Below are 21,618 nucleotides of genomic sequence, written 5' to 3' on the forward strand. Positions count from 1 at the left end.
ACTTAAAATGCATGTTACTAGGTGAAAGAAGCCAATCTGAAAGGGCTACACGTTCTATGATTTCAACTATATGACATTCTGAGAACGGCAGAACTAGAGACAGTGAAAGGATTAGCGTTTCCCAGGGGTTCCCCAGTAGGGAGAACGGAGAAGCAGCTGATTTTTAGGGCAGAGCAACTGTTACATTTGACACTGTAATGGGTGCCACTTAACATAAATGCCCAACGCAGACTGAAGCCTAATGTAAACCACGGACTTCTTTTTGTTGCTGTTTAGTCGCTAAGTTGCGCCCGACTCCTTTGTGACCCTATGTAGTGTAGCCAGCCAGGCTCCTCTGTCCATGGGACGTCCCATGGCAAGAATACTGGAGTGGGTTGCCATTTCCTTCTCCAGTGGATCTTCTCGACCCAGAGATCGAAGCGGGGTCTTCTGCATTTGCAGGTGGGTTCTTTACCAGAGCTAGCAAGGAAACCTTAATAATAATGTATCAATACTATTTCATCAATTGTAATAAATGTGCCCCAGCCATGGAAAATGTTCTTAAGGAAAACTGTGTATGCGTGGAAGGGGTGTATAAGAACTCTTGTATTTTCTTGTCAATTTTTCTGAGACCCAAAAACTGCTCTAAAAATAAACTCTATTAATAAAAACACTTATCTACTCGAAACAATAAAATAGGGGTGGTGTGCAACAGTGCACGGGAGCGTGCGTGTGAATTTTCACACCAAGCATTAAATGGAGCGGGGATCGTTGCACAAACATTGGTATCACTTGGATCGAAGGGTGAGCAAGACGATCGCAGGCCCGCGCCTCCGGGAGTGGGGAAGCTGTACATTTCCCTACAGCCTGACTTTGTATAATGCAGGTAAAGCTGGCAAAACAGTGAACGCGTTCCCCCTTTTACATGTCCGCCTGGGGTTTAGAACGCCGGCCCCCGCCAGGCGGCCCGGGGAATCGCAGGCTCCGGGCCCGCGGGCCCCGGAAGTCGCCCCTCCAGGCGCTACGCGCGCTCCCGGGCCCTCGGCCGAGCACCCGGCCCGCCCGCCCGCCAGGGCCGCCCAGCCCGCCCAGCCCCCGCGCGAGGTCGCGCGCGGCCCGGCCGGAAGCCGAGGCGGGGGCCCCGCCCGGCCGGCGCCCAATCAGCGCGCGCGGCTCATTAATAGTGACTAGACGGCCCCGCCCCCGGCCCTCGCGGCGCCGCCGCCCGCGCAGACCCGGAGCGCGGCCGCGGACGAAGATGGCGACCGCCATGTACTTGGAGCACTACCTGGACAGTAAGCGCCCCGCGCACCGCCCCGGCCCGCCGCCCGCGCCCCGCCGCCCCTGCCGCGCTTCCCCGAGCGCCGGGCTCCGCGCGCGGGCCCCGGGGCACGCGGGGGCGGCGGGGCGGCCGGAAGGCGGCGGGGGCGGCGGGGGCGCGCGGGGCGGGCGGGGCGGCGAGGGAGGGGCGCGGGGCGGGCGGCGCAGGGCACCGCCGGCACGGCCGCGCCAATTCCAGGTGCGTCACGGCGGGGCGGGGCCGGAGACGCGGGGCGGGGCTCGGGCGGCCCGGCCCCGCCTTGCCGACGGCCACGCCCACCTTCTTGCAGGCCCCGCCCTCCCCGTCCTTGAACCCAGCCTCCTGGGCGGGGCCCCTCCCCTTATCGGCTGGGCTCCGCTCACCTCCCTGTCGGGCCCGCCCCCTCTGGCCAGGCCCCGCCCCTCCGAGCCCAGCCCGCCTTGGGGGCGGGACTGGCCCACCAATGGTTGAGTCCCAATCGCCTGGGACTCTGAGTCGGGTTTGGGGGTCCCAGGGCCTCGGGGTTCTGGGTTCTGTGCCTGCTTGTGCTGTGACCTAGCTTGTGCCTCACTTCCAGGCCTCAGTTCGTGCATCTGTCTGCAAGGCATGCAGGCGCAGAGGGTCACTGAGGGTACCGGTCCGTGCCCAGGGGCTGGGGGCGCTACTTACTGGCCTGGGTTAAGGTGTTCAAGGCAGGGGTCATCGTCGTGGCCAGATGTCCCGACGCGTTGCACATGTCCTCTCTGGAGAACTCCTGAGCAGGTGGCTTTTTTCCTCCACATTTCACAGAGCATGTGATGCTGCCTGCAGAAGCCACGTAGCTTGTTAAGGTCTCTTGCTTGATAGCGGCGATCCCGCATTGGAGTCCTTCGTTCTGACTCCAGTCTGGCCTACGCTGGGGCATGGCCTGGGGAGGGGGAGGCTGGTGGGTGTTGGGCCCCATGGCTCTAGAGCACTGTGCTGTACTGGGAATTTTCACAGCCCCCAGACCCCCACGTGAGGTTGTTGAGAGTAGGGATTGAACTTCTCTGGAGAAGACTGTGGTGATCCACAGGGATCACCCAGTCCTTGCCCAGCCTGAACACAGGTCCTGGGTGGGAGAGCACCCAGGTGCCTGGGGGGGGGTGGGCACTGTGGCTTACCCTCCTCTTTCCTGGTGCTTTCTGGTGGGTCCCACGAGGAGAGTCCGAGGAATATGATTCCTGGCCTTTGCGGGGCACCGTGTGAAGGCTTGGGGACAGAAGCCCCTGCTCACTCCCTAAGCACCAGGAATTTTCCTGGGACACGCTCTCAGATGGGGCAGGTGGAGTTTTTAAACATTCACTGGAGTTTAAAGGTCATGAAGGAGCCTAGCACATCTGAGGTGCAGGGGCACTGCTGCTGTGGGAACCCTGGGGGGATCCCACAGAGAGGCTCTGAGGGCTCCGCTTGCTGTCTGCTGAGCCGGGGAGCCCTGGGGCTTAAGCAGCAACTTTGTTTGATGAGAGGGGCCCATCCTGGCTGCAGGCAGGGGGCGGGCTTGGCCTGGACCAGGAGCCTGGCAGTGGGGACAGCAGACCAGTGTGGTGCAGGGTTGTCACTGTGCTGCCCCTCCTGGTCTGTTTGATTTTAAATAAACTCTCGTAAAATGGGAAACTCAGTCCATCTGTGGTACTGGCCCCATTTCAGGTGCTCAGGAGCCCCGTGTGGCCAGTGCCTCTGTGTTGGGCAGCTCCATCTTTGTATCACGTTCCCCCACGCAGCCCGGGTTGGCACTTCCCGGTGCCCCAAGTTCAGAGTCAAGTTGGAGGAGGACCCCGGGGTTTGGGCTTATTCGCTGGGAGGGGGTGTCTGCAAGGGAGGAGTGGCATGGGGTCTGGGGTGGGAAGGTCTCGTGGGCGCCCTCTGTCCTCTGTTTGACTCTGACTTCTTGAGTTTCTGACCGGCGCTCAAGCACGTCAGCCTGTACCAGGGTGTGTTCAGTGTTCAGAGCACGTCCCTGGAAAAAGATACCCTGATTCTTCTTGTTTCCGAACCCTAAGAAACAGAAGCTGGAGTGGGCTTATCCCTTGTAGCCTTGAGGTGTGAAGCTTGGAAGGTGAGTGTTTGTCCTGCTGTGTCTGTGTTTCAGGTATCGAGAACCTTCCCTGTGAGCTTCAGAGGAACTTCCAGCTGATGCGAGAGCTGGACCAGAGGACGGAAGGTGGGTGCAGGGCCCTGGGCGTGGTGCTGCGGGCGTGGGGTCATGTCTCAGAGAGAGTGCCGGGTCTGTGCAATCAGATGGAGTCCCTGGTGCTCCTACGTTTCTTCGTTATAACCCTAGTCCCCTCCTTGCAGTTAAAGTGTTTGTTACCTTCTCTTTAAAAGACTTCTCGTTTCACTCTGTGTGTATAGTTATAGATATATATATAGTTATACAGCGCTCTTGGATCTTTTGGTATGTAACTCCTTATTTCTAAGCAGCTCATTTTTGCTGCATTTCTTACTTTATTTCCTTTTGGTTTTAGACTTAGCTGTTCGATTATTACAGAAAGTGAAGATTGACGTCTCTGGTTGCGCCCAGCCAGCTCATGTGCACACAGCTCCTTCCCGCCATCCCCTGGGTGTCGTGGGCCGGGGTTCACGCTGTACTGACGCTGTGTGCGTCCCCTGGGTGTCGTGGGCCGGGGTTCACGTTGTACTGACGCTGCGTGCGTCAGGGCCCCTGTGTTGGTAGCGGACCATCTGCTGTGCGCACGCGCCCTGTCTGGCCTGACTTTCTCTCGGCGTCCCTCCCTGCTCTGCTGCTCGGCTGGTCTCCCACGTTCCCGGTGCGCTGCGCCAGGCACCTGCCAGGCCTCTGTGTGTCCCACACGCGGCCGCCGCAGCTCACCGGCGGGTCTGCTGTGCACGCCTTGCCCCAGGCCTTCCTCCCTCTGCTGCTCCTCCACGCGGAGCCCTGTTTGCTAGGTTGCTAAGCGTGCTGTGTCTTGATTTGCCCCTTTGTTTCAGGGGAGCCTTTTCTCTGGGAGCTCCTGGGAAAAGGGTAGAGAGGAAGGTGAATAATGTTGCGTATCTGAAACTGCAGCAGCGAGCAGTTGGCTGGGTATAGAATCCCAGATTGACGGGCATTTCCCCCAGAGCGCAGCAGGTGCTGCTGTGTCGTCTCCGCGTGGCGACTGAGACGGCCACTGTCGTTTGCATTCCTGATGCTTTGAAGATGTGATCTTTATTTCCACTTTTCTCTTTATCTGTGACGTTTTACATTTGATGATGTGCTTGGGTATGGACACTTTTTTCACACATCGTGTTGGGCATATACTTTATGATATTGGAATAACTGGTTTTTGACTGAGGTACAGCCTTCTGAGTAGTGAATACAGAGACGTATTTTATTGTGAGATAGACCACTTACATTCAGAAATAAGCGTTCATTTCAGCTCAGTCACTCAGTCGTGTTAAGACTCTTTGCGACCCCATGGACTGCAGCACGCCAGGCCTCCCTGTCCGTCACCACTGCCGGAGTTCACTCAGATCATGCCCATCAAGTCAGTGATGCCATCCAGCCATCTCATCCTCTGTCGTCCCCTTCTCCCACCTTCAATCTTTCCCAACATCAGGGTCTTTTCCAGTGAGTCAGCTCTTCACATCAGGTGGCCAAATATTGGAGTTTCAGCTTCAACATCAGTCCTTCCAATGAACACTCAGGACTGATCTCCTTTAGGGTGGACTGGTTGGATCTCCTTGCAGTCCAAGGGACTCTCAAGAGTCCTCTCCAACACCACAGTTCAGAAGCATCAGTTCTTCTGTGCTCAGCTTTCTTTATAGTCCAACTCTCACATCCATACATGACCACAGGAAAAACCATAGCCTTGACTAGACGGATCTTTGTTGGCAAAGTAATGTCTCTGCTCTTTAACATGCTGTCTAGGTTGGTCATAACTTTCCTTCCAAGGAGTAAGCGTCTTTTAATTTCATGGCTGCAGTCACCATCCACAATGATTTTGCAGCCCCAAGAAGTAAAGTCTGCCACTGTTTCTCCATCTATTTGCCATGAAGTGATGGGACCAGACGCCATGATGTTAGTTTTCTGAATGTTGAGCTTTAAGCCAACCTCTTCAGTCTCCTCTTTCACTTTCAACAAGAGGCTCTTTAGTTCCTCTTCACTTTCTGCCATAAGGGTGGTGTCATCTGCATATCTGAGGTTATTGATATTTCTCCCGGCAATCTTGATTCAAGCTTGTGCTTCATCCAGCCCAGCGTTTCTCATGATGTACTCTGCATAGAAGTTAAATAAACAGGGTGACAATATATAGCCTTGACATACTTCTTTTCTTATTTGGAACCAGTCTGTTGTTCCAAGTCCAGTTCTAACTGTTGTTTCCTGACCTGCATATAGGTTTCTCAAGAGGCAGATCAGGTGGTCTGGTGTTCCCATCTCTTTCAGAATTTTCCACAGTTTATTGTGATCCACACAGTCAAAGGCTTTGGTATAGTCAATAAAGCAGAAATAGATGTTTTTCTGGAACTCTCTTGCTTTTTCGATGATGCAGCAGATGTTGGCAATTTGATCTCTGGTTCCTCTGCCTTTTCTAAATCCAGCTTGAACATCTGAAAGTTCATGGTTCACATATTGCTGAAGCCTGGCTTGGAGAATTCTGAGCATGACTTTACTAGCATGTGAGATGAGTGCAATTGTGCGGTAGTTTGAGCATTCTTTGGCATTGCCTTTCTTTGGGATTGGAATGAAAATGGACTTTTCAGTCCTATGGCCACTGCTGAGTTTTCCAAATTTGCTGGCATATTGAGTGCAGCAGTTTAACGGCATCTTAGGATTTGAAATAGCTCAACTGGAATTCCATCACCTGCACTAGCTTTGTTCGTAGTGATGCTTCCTAAGGCCCACTTGACTTCACATTCCAGGATGTCTGGCTCTAGGTGAGTGATCACAGCATCATGATTATCTGGGTTGTGAAGATCTTTTTTGTACAGTTCTTCTGTCTATTCTTACCATCTCTTAATATCTTCTGCTTCTATTAGATCCATACCATTTTTGTCCTTTATCGAGCCCATCTTTGCATGAAGTGTTCCCTTGGTATCTCTAGTGTTTCCCATCCTGTTGTTTTCCTCTGTTTCTTTCATTGATCATTGAGGAAAGCTTTCTTATCTCTCCTTGCTTTTCAAAGGAACTCTGCATTCAAATCTTTGCTTTTCTCCTTTATTTTTTGCTTCTTTTCTTTTCACAGCTATTTGTAAGACCTCCTCAGACAGCCATTTTGCTTTTTTGCATTTCTTTTGCATGGGGATTGTCTTGTTCCCTGTCTCCTGTACAATGTCACAAACCTCAGTCCATAGTTCCTCAGGTACTCTGTCTATCAGATCTAGTCCCTTAAATCTATTTCTCACTTCCACTGTATAATCATAAGCAATTTGATTTAGGTCATACCTGAATGGTCTAGTGGTTTTCCCCACTTTCTTCAATTTAAGTCTGAATTTTGCAGTAAGGAGTTCATGATCTGGGCCACAGTCCACTCCCGGTCTTGTTTTTGCTGACTATACAGAGCTTCTTCATCTTTGGCTGCAAAGAATATAATCAATCTGATTTCGGTGTTGACCATCTGGTGATGTCCATGTGTAGAGTCTTCTCTTGTGTTGTTGGAAGAGGGTGTTTGCTATGACCAGTGCGTTCTCTTGGCAAAACTCTATTAGCCTTTGCCCTGCTTCATTCCGTATTCCAAGGCCAAATTTGCCTGTTACTCCAGGTGTTTCTTGACTTCCTACTTTGCATTCCAGTCCCCTGTAATAAAAAGGACATCTTTTTTGGGTGTTAGTTCTAAAAGGTCTTGTAGGTCTTCATAGAACCATTCAACTTCAGCTTCTTCAGTGTTACTGGTTGGGGCATAGACTTGGATTACTGTGATATTGAATGGTATGCCTTGGAAACGAACAGAGATCATTCTCTTGTTCTTGAGATTGCATCCAAGTACTGCATCACTGACTCTTTTGTTGACCATGAGGGCCACCCCATTTCTTCTGAGGGATTCCTGCCCGTAGTAGTAGATATAATGGTCATCTGAGTTAAATTCACCCATTCCAGTCTATTTTAGTTCTCTGATTCCTAGAATGTCGATGTTCACCCTTGCCATCTCCTGGTTGACCACTTCCAGTTTGCCTTGATTCATGGACCTAACATTCCAGGTTCCTAAGCTATATTGCTCTTTACAGCATCGGACCATGCTTCCATCACCAGTCACATCCACAACTGGGTGTTATTTTTGCCTTGGCTCCATCCCTTCATTCTATCTGGAGTTATTTTCCCACTGATCTCCAGTAGCATATTGGGCACCTACCGACCTGGGGAGTTCATCTTTCAGTGTCCTATCTTTTTGCCTTTTCCTGTTCATGGGGTTCTCAAGGCAAGATTACTGAAGTGGTTTAAACATTTATAAATTGCTTAGCAAATAATACCCAGAGACCCTTTCCCCAGATGGAGAAATAGAGCCCCTGGTGCCCACGGCCTGTGAGACTCCTGAGTAGGCCCTCTTCCCCTGAGGAGTGCACCCTGAGTTATCACCTGCAAGGATGGTCTTTTCGTCTCTACACTGAAGCATTAACGCCTTCGTCTGTCTCCACCCTTAACGACCATGGAATCGTCACATTGTGTGTGTTTTCCTGCGTCGTGCTTTTCTTGGTGGGATTGGCCGGTGTTGTCGTGTCTTTTTACTGCTGGGCAGTGCTGAGAGTCGGGCACGACTGAGTGCTTTCACTTTCACTTTTCACTTGCATGCATTGGAGAATGAAATGGCAACCCACTCCAGTGTTCTTGCCTGGAGAGTCCCAGGGACAGAGAAGCCTGGTGGCTGCCATCTATGGGGTTGCACAGAGCCGGACACTACTGAAGCGACTTAGCAGCAGCAGCAGCAGCAGCAGTGCTCTCTTCTGTGAATGGACTGCAGCTTATTTATCTGTTTTATCCTAGATTTGACGTTTGAGTTGTTTCCTGTTATCTGTAGTTAAGGCCATTTTCCCATGTGTATCCTGGCCTCCGAATCTTTAGGGTATGTCCCTGACAGTAGCATGCTGGTCACAGGTGAGGTGAGCACATCATTTATTCAAACAGGGACTCTTGAGAGCCCAGGGAGGCACAGTGAGCCCTTGCTGGGCAGCAGCATACACTGGGTTGTCCTGGGCACCCTGCCCCGGTCGGGGTGTCTGCCCGCGGCCCTGACCTGCAGTGTCTGGGAAGGCTGTTCCCCTTGCCACAACAGGCAGCCAGTTTGAGCCAACTACTTCTTGGCTGGAACTTGCCATCGTCAGGCTTTATTGGTTGCCGGTCTGGTGAGCTTGTCCTGGATCGCACGCGGGAAATAGCTCTTCAACCATTTCTCTCTCAGATAAGAAAGCTGAGATTGACATCCTGGCTGCAGAGTACATCTCTACCGTGAAGACTCTTTCCTCGGACCAGCGAGTGGAGCACCTGCAGAAGATCCAGAGCGCCTACAACAAGTGCAAGGAGTACAGCGACGACAAGGTGCAGCTGGCCATGCAGACCTATGAGATGGTGCGTGCGGGCTGCCCCAGGCACACGCCGCGCCCCACGCGGCGGGGAACGCTGCCCAGAGCGGCAGGGCAGGCAGAGGCCAGGCTGGGGCCGAGCGATGCAGCTCGCGAAGGTGCGCCGTGGAGGGACCTGCCTCCCAGGGGCGTTGGTGTAGTCTCGTGCTCTGCGGCCTTTCGGCTGGTTCAGTTATGTGTGTGTATATATATATATTTTTGCTGTTTGTTTTTATCAGCTTTAGGTGAGGCCCTAGGGCTTGCTCTGGCGACCTCCCTCTCAGGTCTGCCTCACTTGAGGCTCATGAAGTGGCACATATGGGGTTCTGTCTGAGGTGCCCCATCCTCACCTCCCACAGCAAGAAATAGTGATTTATCAAAGCCCGAATTCAGTTGTGTTTGAGAAAGAAGCCTCTCGAAGGAGAGCTTAATGCTTATGTTTGGGGTTTTGATGCTGTAAAGCAGTAAGTCCTTTGAGTAAGCAGCCTGTCTTCCTGAGAGTTCGGTGGGATCAGCATCCTTAAGGCACTCCCATTTTCTCAGCTGTGTAACGAAGCTGAGGACTCTGGTTCACTCTGACGGGGCCATGTGGTTCCCGCTTGGGAAGCTGCCACAGGGGGCGATGGGTGGCCGTCACTGCCGGCAGGCGCTTTTCTTGTGATGACCCTGCAGCTGCTCAGCAGGAGCGTCCCCTCCCTTGTTATCCTGTGTGGTCATGGGTGACGGGTGATGTCCCACCTCTTTCTCCTTCCTTCCAGCTCCATCCGGAACCTAGAACTTAAGTCGTTTTCTCCTTAAGGACCTGTGCACACTTCACATTTTACGTTAAGTTTCGGTATCTAGTGTCCTTAGCCCTTACTCCACGTCTCACAGCTGTTTCTCATCCCTTCAAGGTTTTCTCCCCAGTAGGCTTTATTCTCGGAGAAGGCAATGGCACCCCACTCCAGTACTCTTGCCTGGAAAATCCCAGGGACAGGGGAGCCTGGTGGGCTGCAGTCCATGAGGTCGCACAGAGTCGGACACAACTGAAGCGACTTAGCAGCAGCAGGCTTTATTCTGTTGATGGGTCATATGTGGGGAAAAAAGACCTTTGCATCAACTAGGAAGTAGTGGGCCTTGTTCTAGCAGAGCTTCGTTAATTCAGGACTCAGCCTAGGGCAGACAGCATTCTCTGGCTGACGCTGGGAACGTTTGTGATTCCCAGGGCGTTTTGCCCTGAGAGCCACGCGGATTGTGTGAGTGTCCTTCCGTGCAGGTGGACAAGCACATCCGGAGGCTGGATGCAGACCTGGCTCGCTTTGAGGCGGACCTGAAGGACAAGCTGGAGGGCAGCGACTTCGAGAGTGCTGGAGGACGGGGGCTAAAAAGCAAGTCTTAATTTTTCTTCGTTTTGTTACTGTTAACCTTGGAGTTTTGAAGCGTTTTGTCTGATAAGTGTGTTAGGGATGTCATGGTAAATACTTTATTTGGGTAAACCTTGTCCTGCCTCAGGAATTCTGTGAACAAAGTTGGGGTCTTTCTTGTTTCAGAAGGTCGAGGTCAGAAAGAAAAGAGGGGCTCCAGGGGTCGTGGTCGGAGGACCTCAGAAGATGACACCCCAAAGAAGAAGAAGCATAAAGGAGGGTGAGAGGTGCTTTTTTTCTTTCTCCCCAGAGAACGTTGGTGTTTGCTCAGGATGACACCACCAGTTACTGCTGAGGCTGCAGACGTGCTCACCTGAGCAGGTGTGCCGTGGCCCCTCCCCCCTCACCTGTGTTAGGTGTGCTGATCTGATATCCTTCTGAATCCGAGGTTCCACATCCAAGGGTCACATAATACTGTAGCACGTATTTACTGAAAAAAATCTACACATAGGTGGAATCACCCAGTTCAGACCCATGTTGCTCAAGGATCAGCTGTTAATTTCACATATTGTGATTTTTGTTCTAGAACATCATTTGACTCCTTTTTTTTGTTTTACAGATTTTAGTTCTGTTTTGAAACGTCTCCATACATGAATGTCTTAGTTACGCTTCTTCCGTAACATGTATCTAAAGCCCTTCTTTGTTCATCTAAACACCCAGTCTGCTGTGCATTTGATGCTTTTTGCACACGCACCTCCTGGTTGGTGGTGTTTAGCCTCTTATATCATGTCTGACTCTCTACAACCCTGTGGACTCTGCCCACCAGGCTTTTCTGTCCATGGGATTTCCCAGGCAAGAACCTGCCGACTAGGGATCAAACCCATGTCTGCTGCGTTGGCAGGCGGCTTCTTTACCGCTGACCCAGCAGAAAAGCCCTCCTGGTGACCACTCCTGTGTTCTTGGTTCCTTAGGGCACACGGTTTTCTCCTCGTCTGATCTTGCGGGCGTACGCAGGTCGTGGAGATGGCAGCGCCTGCGCTTCCCAGAGGGCTCGCCCTCGTGCGGCGCAGGTGGACGGAGCTGGGTGGGGGCTGGTGGGAAGGTGGTGAGGCGGGGAAGCCACAGCGCCTGTCTGCCGCCTGCGGGCGAGGCTCTCCTGCTGCTACCCGGGTTGGTCACGGGGCCTGGGAAGCTGGCTGGTTGGAGTCCAGGGGCTGGGCTCTGCAGCCTCTGTGTGGCAGGGTTCGGTAGATGGACCGTGGGTGTGGCTGTGGGCAGGTCCTGCGGTGTCAGAGCGGTCCCGTGGGCAGCAAGGCCTCCGCTGCACCCAGCAGGTGCTGCCTGCCCCCCGCCCTCCACAGCCCTCGCGTGTCTGTACCCATGACGCGGTGGTGTGCGGGCTTACCTTTCCCCGTGGTGGCAGGGCTTCCTGCTCCTTCCTGCTCAGGACCTGGGATCAGGCGGGCATCCTCTTGTGTCCCTTTGTCTCCACGAGTCCCCTTGGAGGGATGAGACTCCGGCTCCCGAGTGCAGGGGCGCCTCCCCGGGGGGCACGTGCCTGGCCGCGCAGAGCCCGGGTGAGCCCCGTGGTCCCAGCACCCTGAGGGCCCGCAGCGTTCCCTTGGCCGCTGTCCGTATCACAGCGGGTGAGCTGGGGCCGTCGGGGGCGACATGGCCGGAGCCCTCGGTGAGGAGGCTGGGCCCAGTGGCCCTCCTGAACCGCATCATCCCCGTGGCCGCCTGGCCGAGCACAGGACCCCGCAGGCCGAGAGAGAGCCCCCTGGCCGGCGGGCCCGTCTGTGGCTGTGCTTGAAGCAGTTGGAAAGCCCCGGGTCGAGCTACGTCTCTCTGATGTTTACAGAGAGGAAGTCTCTTCTCAGAGATGGATACAGAGTCCTCACAGAGGAGGCCTCAGAGCGTCCCTGCCGGCGTGGGCCGTGTCAGGGGGCCGGGGTGCAGCTGACTGGGGCGCGGTGCCCGAGGAAGGGGCAGGCAGTCAGTCACTCTGGGACCTGGATCCCTTCCGTTTACCCGGTCGGTGCCTTCACGTCGCCTGGTCGGCCGCTGCCTCTTAGCTTTCCCTTTGCTGGTTCTTCCTGTGATGCGCCATCTCTTTAGCAGATGAATATCTGAACACGCCTGTACTTTTTACCTGGGGGTAAGGGAGGGAGGGTTTTCCTTCTGTACTGATGGGAAAGTACTGTTTCACTCACTGAGCTCATGGGATTTTTTTAGAAGGCTGAAACCCACATGAGTCGATTCCCCCCGAGCCCCTTCCCTCCCTGCAGCTGTGGTGCCATGGGCAGCGGTCTTGGGGGTGGCCTGGGTGCTGCGGGGGCTTGGGAGTGGTGCGGGCAGCCCTGGTCTGGCTGGGCTGCTCGGGGGGCCCGGGTGTGGTGGGCTGCTTCCTGGGGCCAGCAGGTGAAGTGGCCCCGAGGATGGGGTGGCTCTGGTGCTGCTTGGTTCCCGAGAGGCAGAGCCCAGGGGAGGCTGGGGGCAAGGTCGCCTGCAGCTCTGGGCTGAAGGTGCCAGTGGAGTCGGGCGGTGGGCGGAGCTGCAGGGCTGCACGGACTCCGGGTATCCGGGTGGGCTCGGGGGTGCTCTCGGGTGTCGCACTGGTGGTCATGCCGTCGGCCTTAGGGCAGGGGTGGGGCTGGAGCAGGCCTGCTCGCTGGGCGACTGCTCTGCACACGTGAACGCCTGCCCCACACCGGCCCGCGCTGCTTGGCCGCACCCTTGCCGGGCGCCCTTGGGGTCAGTTTGTCCCCAACCCCCCGCCTGTCGCCCCCGCAGGTCGGAGTTCACCGACACCATCCTATCTGTGCACCCCTCTGATGTGCTGGACATGCCCGTGGACCCGAACGAGCCCACCTACTGCCTCTGCCACCAGGTGTCCTACGGGGAGATGATCGGCTGCGACAACCCGGACGTGAGCATGGGCCGGGCCGGGCCGGGCTGGGCAGCGGGCGGGAGGGCGGCACTGACCGCCTCCTCTGTACGAGAGTGCGGGCCGCAGGCCAGGTGGGTGGGCGGCGGGTGGGCGGCACTGACCGCTTGCTCCCTCTCCCTGCAGTGCCCCATCGAGTGGTTTCACTTTGCCTGTGTGGACCTGACCACGAAGCCCAAAGGAAAATGGTCAGTATGGCGCCAGCCTTGTTTGTGGGCTGGGTGGGGGGGCCTGCCTGCTGCGCCCGTCCTGGTGCCCGGGGCTGAGCTGCAGAGGCACAGCTGCCTGCCTTACCCAGGGTTGTGGCTGTCATCACCCCTGTGTGACAGTGACCTCGAGTCACATGGGTTTGTACCACTTCCACGCGGCTGTTTCTCAGTGGTAAATACCACAGTACCGCGAGCTCCCTGGTGGGCGGAACCCGCGGATGTGGAACCCGGGTGTGAGGAGCCGTGGGTGGGGACGGCTGCTGGCGCCCTGACCCCCGCCTTGTGCAAGGTGGGCCTCCCTCCGACAGCAGCCGCTCTGGCTCTCGAGGGAGGCAGAGGTGACTGTAGGTCTAGACAAGGCAGGAAGGACTCTCCCTGGGGAAGCTCTGATGGCAGCTGAGGGCCAGGCTCGGGCTGGGCGCCCCTGGAGCCGGGGCCTCTGTCCCGGGGGAGGTGTGGGCGGCCGCAGCTCTGCCGTGTGTGAGAGCCTGGTCCCACTGGCTGGGCCGAGCACAGGCCTGGGGACGCTGCCCTCCGTGCTTCCACCTGTGCCCGGCTCCCTCCAGTGACACCGTGTGTGGACACGGAGCATGGGCTGCTTGAGGGACGTCCGCGTCATCTGCCTGCAGTGGACGGCTGGGCAGGGGGTGCGGGCACATCTCAGAGCCACGCGTGGTGTCCACCCGGCCAGGCCCTGGCAGGCAGAGCCAGTGGAATCTGGTGGCCCGGAGCAGGCTCAGTGTGGGATGGGGTGGGGTCCTGTGCTGAGCCCCCCGGGAAGAAGGGGAGTGTGGGCTAGCTCTGGGGCGGGAGGCAGGCAGGGCGACTTGGGTTTGATTTTGGACGTGGTGGGTTTGAGTTGTTTGCAGGACTTTGCTGGTAGGTGCTAGAAGATTGTTCCCTACTGTGTGGGCGTGGTTCAGGGAGCAGCACACGCTGGGCGGACGTGGGGCGGGGCCGGGTGGGGTGGGGCCCACCCACCAGCCGCTTGACCCTTGGCCTCCCTGTCTCCCTTCAGAGGGGGCAGAGTACAGGCGGCTTCCCACCTGGTCTGCGTCCTGAGCCTGCATCCGAGCCTGTGCTCTGTGACCCTCAGTGCAGTGAGGCTTCTGGCCCCCCACCCCGGGGCGGGCGGGCTGCGCTCAGGCCCCAGACCAAGTGCTGGGAGCCAGGGTTCGGGAGGCCGCATCGTAGTTGCGTCAGCTGTTCCCCAGGAGGGGCCTCGGGAACCTGTGTGCACAGGGTCGTGGGGCCGCTGAGCCCCCTGGGGCAGGGCAGGGGTCTGCGCCTGCCTGGTGGGGCTGCCTGGCACCTCCAGCGTGCCCCCTCGAGTGCTCGCTTCCTGTGTGGTCCCAGGGGCCCTGTCCTCGCACCGGGAGCGCTGGTGAGCTTGGGCGACAGGAGTGCTCGTGTGTGCACGCCGCTCGCTCGCTGACTCGGGTCTTCCCTGGCCTCAGCACGGACGTCGGGCAGACCTTCCCCCACGGCAGGGTTGCGCCATCTGCGTCTGGGTCTCCGTGCCGGCACCGTGGCCACAGCGTCCCGCTGTCCCGGGAGACCGGGAGATGGGGCCTGGCCTCCCGCCTTCCAGGGCCCCTGACGGCGCCTTTCTCGTCACAGGTTCTGTCCCCGCTGTGTTCAGGAGAGGAGGAAGAAGAAGTGAGGCCGGGGCGGACGCTGGGCAAGACGAGCGCGTTAGCGTGTTCCCTCATTCATGTTGCAATATTTTACATTTATTTTAAAACTACCTTGTTTCCAACGATATTTAATAACTCAACGGCCAGTTGTCATTCTGGATGTTTCCTTGAACAGACGAGAAGCCACCTGAGCCCTGTTGCACAGAGAAGCAATCTTAGGGGACTTGCCACAGTGACTCAGATCTCGTGACTTTTGTACAGACCCCAGGCCCTGAGCACGGTGGTCACCCCTGGTGGCCCCGGGACTCCGTGGGGTGCGTGGCTGGTGCACTGCCGTCACGTCGCATTTGGAGCCATGAGCCCTGGCGTCTGGCTGGCTTCCTGGGGCGGCTTGCCAAGGCCCCGGTGCCACCGCGGGCACCTCTGAGCCTTGCTGGGAGCCCAGGGTGCGCCCGGAAGTGCCAGCTCTCCCCGGGGGTTCCGCCTCGCTGTGCACTGCCTTTGCGTTTGAACTGCCTGTTCCCTCCATGAGGGGTTTTCTTTCCGGAGTAAACAACTCACCACTAGCAAACGGGCTGTGGGTGCCGTGACCAGAACGGATAAGAGACGGTCCAGCGGAGGGCCGATGGCCCGTTTCTCCGGGAATTCCGACTCTGTGCTGTGAAGATGAGTTACCGTGGTAGCGTGAAGATAGTGGTCTGTGTGAGTATGAAGTGAGCCCAGGCTGCCGGGAGCTGACCTGAGGCCTGCTGACTTGCACAGCAGGTCAGCCGCTTAGACTGAGAGGTGACTATTATGTGATGTGATTTCTGAGCCTCCCAGGCCGCAGGAGCAGTTCTGCATGAAGTGAGGAAACCCACGTGTCTTTACTCCCCAATCAGCACGTGGTCTTGGACCCGCCTTGCTGGTCACAGTGTGGGTGGTCCAGGCGTGGACGCCCTGCGTGGCTTCTGCAGGCGCCCTGTCCCCTGAGGCCGTCCAGGCGTGTGTTTGGAAGACGGTGGGCATGGTGGCTCTGCCTCAGGCCCGGGGTCCGCGACAGACTAGAGGCCCAGCTTCCCGGCGTGGACAAAGCGCATCCTGTCTGTGAGGAGGGCCATCGACAGGAACCCACCTGCTTCCCCCTGACGGCCGCCCGTCCTGTGCGCTTCCGAGAGAGGAGACAGCGGGCAGGAGCCACAGAGGCCGTGTCCTGTGGGGCCACTGCCCGCGGGGCAGCTACCATCCGGCAGGCGACGGGGGCCACCCTGGGTCTGCATCCGCGCGCCCTGCGTCTGACCCAGTCCTCGCCAGAGGGAGCTGGGAGGCGGCGGGCGGTCTGTGCAGCGTGTGGCCCCGGGGCTCCCGTGGGCCGGTGCGGGGTCTGGCCGCAGCTGCCCCTCGGCCCCGGGCTCGTCCCGGCCACGCAACGTTCCTGAGGAAGGGCCCGCTGGCACCCTCAGCCTCTGCCTTGGCCGGAAACCCTGGGGGAGTTGGTGTTTAGTAACTTAGGTTTTTGTTAGCATGGATGTTTAAAGATTAGGGGAGTAAATTGTGGAAAAGTTTTTTTTCACTCCTTTACCAGTTTTTGTGGAGAAGATAGGTAAGTACAGTACACTTGTGGTGATTCCTCATACGCTCATTTCATCTTCCACCCATTCACACCACTGTGCCCACGGGACGGGGGATTTGTGGACGCAGGTGGACGGCGGTCCTGAGCCTCAGCGGGGTGCCTGCCGCCCTGGCCGTTCCCCAGGAGGGTGACTGACTTCCCTGCCGGAAGCTTTCGTTTAAAGTTGGCTGGTGTTGCCCTGCTTGTCACCAGGTAACGTGCCATCTGTGCACCTTTTTGGGAAAGTTTCTGTGCTTATATGTTTCCAGTGTTTACTTTTGCTGGTTACAGTAATATCACTGAAATAACATGCACGTAGCTTTGGAGAAAATGGAAAACACGAGCAGGAGAGAGAGGGTCCCCGGGACGTTTTTGGGCCCCGGCCGAATGCCTCCTGACCATGCCGCTGCCCGCGAGGCGGAAGATGCGGGGGAGGCCCTGTGGTCGGGAGCGTCCCGGCCCGCGCTGCTCGCCCCTTGCCTGCCGCCCCCGTCAGGATGAGACGCTCGCTGGTCTCGGGCGCTGGCGCCGGGGGCAGGCTGGCACTGCCGCAGCATTCCTGAGCCAGCGAGGGCGCGGGCCCCCAGGGTCCTTGGGGTCTGCTTGTGAGGGAAGAGGCTTCTCGTGCAGAGAAGCGGCGCCGTCCGTCTCCAGTGCTGCTCGTACCCGTCAGCAGTGGTTGAAACATCCACTGGTTTTCCCGCAGGAGAGCATGCGCTGCGTAGTAGGAGCAGGTGTTAAGCCGTGCCCCCGCCTCTGCGGCGGAGCTTGAGGGGCTCATGGCTGGCACACAAGGCCTGTGACCGTCCCTGCCGCGGGCTGGGCCCCTGAGCAGGCGGACGCGATCCTGGTGCTGGCAGGGCCACCTGAGCTGGGCAGCCCCCGTCTGCCCCAAGGCGGCAGCCTTCCGGATGCAGCTCCTGGGCAGTTGCGGGGGCGTGTGGGGCACTGGCCGGCCGCCTGTCAGTCCTGCCTCCTGACCCGTCGCCGGCAGCCCTCGGCCAGGACTGCTTCGAGCAATAACACTGTCCAAGGAGCAGCTTCCCCGCGTGCCAGGGACTGCCCTGTGCGGGGCTGGGACACTTAGCGTTTCAGGCTTTCCTCGGCTTTTTGTGAACAGTGTGGTTGGTCTTCATTACCTGTGCCGAGAGGAATTTTAAAGTGGGAAGTCTAAGAAAAGCGTTCTCATTCAGGAGAGAGCTCTGTGAAGTTTCCTCCCCGCTGGTATGTATCTGTGGTGTTCATCTTACCACATCTCATCCAAAAAGATGGTGCAGCTTTAACCTGAACGTTACGTTGTGTTTTCAAGGAATTATTATTGATGTTCTCTTTGTAAAAGAAAGAAATATTGTAAATCTTTTTATTAAATGATGTAAAGATGTATATCTGTATTTTTGGATCATGTTATAGATGATGGATATATTGTTTAACGAATAAAGTATTTTTTGGAACAAACATTTGAGAGTGCATCATTTCTGGAAATAAGACTTCAGCATCGTGTCGAGAGCTGGGACCGGATGCCGTGTGGACTCTTGAAGGGGGCGTGCAGTGGGCAGAGTGGGTGAGTCCCGCCGGGGCCTGGGTGGGATCCTGGGCCTCAGCTGTCTCATGGCGTCCGAAGGCGGTCCCAAGCTCATGAGAAAGACATGTTCTTAATGAGGGCACTGGGGGTCGCTTCCTAGGGGCATAAGGTGTCTCCTCTGGAACAGAAGCTTCGCCTTCTAGACCTGCTTGGGTGCCAGGGCCCTGTGGGAACTAAACCTCTCTGAGGACATTTCCTTGACGAGTGCTAACAGTCCGCATCCAGAAAGCCAGCTCCGTCACCACGGTGAAAGCATGGCTGGGCACCCATTTCCAGATGACGCCCCATTCCCAGACTTGGGTCCTTGCTGGAGGGGAGGCTGTGGCTCTGGAGGAGGGCCTGTGACCTGCCTCTGCCCGCACTGTCCCCCACGTGCCCCAGGGGTGCCTGCCTGGGAGGAGGAGGAGGCTGGGTGCTTTGCTGCGGGGGTGGGGAGCTCAGGTGCATTGCTGCGGGTTCCCAGGGGCCAGGATGCCACTGGTCTGTGGTCAGAGTGAGGTCTGTGGTGATCGGGTGGTAAGGTGACATTGTTCTGGATGGCTGCCCAGGCCCCTCTGGTTACCTTCCCAGTGTCTGTGTCATTCAAATAGATGGACTTGACCACTGGCAGGATGGCCACGCCGACCTGTGGAGTGAGGACTGTCATGGTAGGAAGGGCCAGGGGGAAGTCTCTAGAGTGTTCTCTCCCTGCCGGAGCATAACCCAAAGGCAGGGTGTGTTCTAGCGTGCCCCCACTGATTCACTGTGAAGAGGCAGGCAGGTCTTAGGGAAGAAGGTTTAGAGGTGGTGAGACCCCCGCTGCAGCGCTGTTCCTGATAAGGCATCCTTACCGGAGCAGAACACATGCTCTTGGCAGGCGGCAGGTGGCTGGTTGTTGATCCAGTCCTTGCTTGTACTCTCTGCCAATCTGCAGGGACCACCTGTATCTCTGTTCTACTTGGCAGAACCTGCAGCACACCTTCCCAACCCAGCCTTGAGCCATGTACACACTCTGTCTGTCGTGCCCTCGGCCAGGGGTCATCATCTTAGTGTCCCACAGAACGTCCCTCCTGTCTGCCGCACCGAGGACTCTGGAGCTGGTGAGCCAGACATGTCCTGGAGCCGCCTCGGTAGGACACGGGGGCCAGAGGGTGGGAATAGAACTCTGCTCTGGGTACCAGTGACCATGTCAGCCAGCAAAGGGTAGAGGGAAACCACTGAATACTGGAACCATTTAATGGAGGATATCCAAGGGCTTTTCCTTCTTTTCACAGCTATTTGTAAGGCCTCCCCAGACAGCCATTTGGCTTTTTTGCATTTCTTTTCCATGGGGATGGTCTTGATCCCTGTCTCCTGGACAATGTCACGAACCTCATTCCATAGTTCATCAGGCACTCTATCTATCAGATCTAGGCCCTTAAATCTATTTCTCACTTCCACTGTATAATCATAAGCAATTTGATTTAGGTCATACCTGAATGGTCTAGTGGTTTTCCCTACTTTCTTCAATTTAAGTCTGAATTTGGCAATAAGGAGTTCATGATCTGAGCCACATTCAGCTCCTGGTCTTGTTTTTGCTGACTGTATAAAGCTTCTCCATCTTTGGCTGCAAAGAATAAAATCAATCTGATTTCGGTGTTGACCATCTGGTGATGTCCATGTATAGAGTCTTCTCTTGTGTTGTTGGAAGAGGGTGTTTGTTATGACCACTGCGTTCTCTTGGCAAAACTCTATTAGTCTTTGCCCTGCTTCATTCTGTATTCCAAGGCCAAATTTGCCTGTTACTCCAGGTGTTTCTTGACTTCCTACTTTTGCATTCCAGTCCCCTATAATGAAAAGGACATCTTTTTTGGGTGTTAGTTCTAGAAGGTCTTGTAGGTCTTCATAGAACCGTTCAACTTCAGCTTCTTCAGTGTTACTGGTTGGGGCATAGACTTGGATTACTGTGATATTGAATGGTATGCCTTGGAAACGAACAGAGATCATTCTGTCATTTTGAGATTGCATCCAAGTACTGCATTTCGGACTCTTTTGTTGACCATGATGGCTACTCCATTTCTTCTGAGGGATTCCTGTCCGCAGTAGTAGATATAATGGTCATCTGAGTTAAATTCACCCATTCCAGTCCATTTTAGTTCGCTGATTCCTAGAATGTCGACATTCACTCTTGCCATCTCTTGTTTGACCACTTCCAATTTGCCTTGATTCATGGACCTGACATTCCAGGTTCCTATGCAATATTGCTCTTTATAGCATCAGACCTTGCTTCTATCACCAGTCACACCCACAGCTGGGTATTCTTTTTGCTTTGGCTCCATCCCTTCATTCTTTCTGGAGTTATTTCTCCACTGATCTCCAGTAGCATATTGGGCACCTACTGACCCGTGGAGTTCCTCTTTCAGTGTCCTATCATTTTGCCTTTTCATACTGTTCATGGGGTTCTCGAGGCAAGAATACTGAAGTGGTTTGCCATTCCTTTCTCCAGTGGACCACATTCTGTCAGAAGAGAAGCGAAAAGCAAAGGAGAAAAGGAAAGATATAAGCATCTGAATGCAGAGTTCCAAAGAATAGCAAGAAGAGATAAGAAAGCCTTCTTCAGCGATCAATGCAAAGAAATAGAGGAAAACAACAGAATGGGAAAGACTAGAGATCTCTTCAAGAAAATTAGAGATACCAAGGGAACTTTTCATGCAAAAATGGGCTCGATAAAGGACAGAAATGGTATGGACCTAACAGAAGCAGAAGATATTAAGAAGAGATGTCAAGAATACACAGAAGAACTGTACAAAAAAGATCTTCATGACCCAGCTAATCACGATGGTGTGATCACTGACCTAGAGCCAGACATCCTGGAATGTGAAGTCAAGTGGGCCTTAGAAAGCATCACTACGAACAAAGCTAGTGGAGGTGATGGAATTCCAGTGGAGCTCTTCCAAATCCTGGAAGATGATGCTGTGAAAGTGCTGCACTCAATATGCCAGCACATTTGGAAAACTCAGCAGTGGCCACAGGACTGGAAAAGGTCAGTTTTCATTCCAATCCCAAAGAAAGGCAATGCCAAAGAATGCTCAAACTACCGCACAATTGCACTCATCTCACACGCTAGTAAAGTAATGCTCAGAATTCTCCAAGCCAGGCTTCAGCAATATGTGAACTGTGAACCTCCTGATGTTCAAGCTGGATTTAGAAAAGGCAGAGGAACCAGAGATCAAATTGCCAACATCCACTGGATCATGGAAGAAGGAAGAGAGTTCCAGAAAAACATCTATTTCTGCTTTAATGACTATGCCAAAGCCTTTGTGTGAATCACAATAAACTGTGGAAAATTCTGAAAGAGATGGGAATACCAGACCACCTGACCTGCCTCTTGAGAAATCTGTATGCAGGTCAGGAAGCAACAGTTAGAACTGGACATGGAACAACAGACTGGTTCCAAATAGGAAAAGGAGTACGTCAAGGCTGTATATTGTCACCCTGCTTATTTAACTTATATGCAGAGTACATCATGAGAAACGCTGGACTGGAAGAAACACAAGCTG

General features: G+C 55.3%; 1 protein-coding gene across 1 annotated transcript; it reads left to right on the forward strand.

The window, feature by feature from the left end:
* Positions 1-1,157: 1,157 nt before the first annotated feature.
* On the forward strand, positions 1,158-17,973 carry ING5 (inhibitor of growth family member 5). The gene is made up of 8 exons (XM_070787094.1): positions 1,158-1,274; positions 3,390-3,461; positions 8,632-8,798; positions 10,047-10,158; positions 10,321-10,414; positions 12,928-13,063; positions 13,208-13,269; positions 14,911-17,973. The coding sequence occupies exons 1-8, from the start codon at positions 1,238-1,240 to the stop codon at positions 14,951-14,953; spliced, it is 723 nt and encodes a 240-aa protein (XP_070643195.1). The 5' UTR covers positions 1,158-1,237; the 3' UTR covers positions 14,954-17,973.
* Positions 17,974-21,618: the final 3,645 nt, after the last annotated feature.

The sequence above is a fragment of the Bos indicus genome, chromosome 3 (assembly GCF_029378745.1).
Source record: "Bos indicus isolate NIAB-ARS_2022 breed Sahiwal x Tharparkar chromosome 3, NIAB-ARS_B.indTharparkar_mat_pri_1.0, whole genome shotgun sequence".
Lineage (NCBI taxonomy): Eukaryota > Metazoa > Chordata > Mammalia > Artiodactyla > Bovidae > Bos > Bos indicus.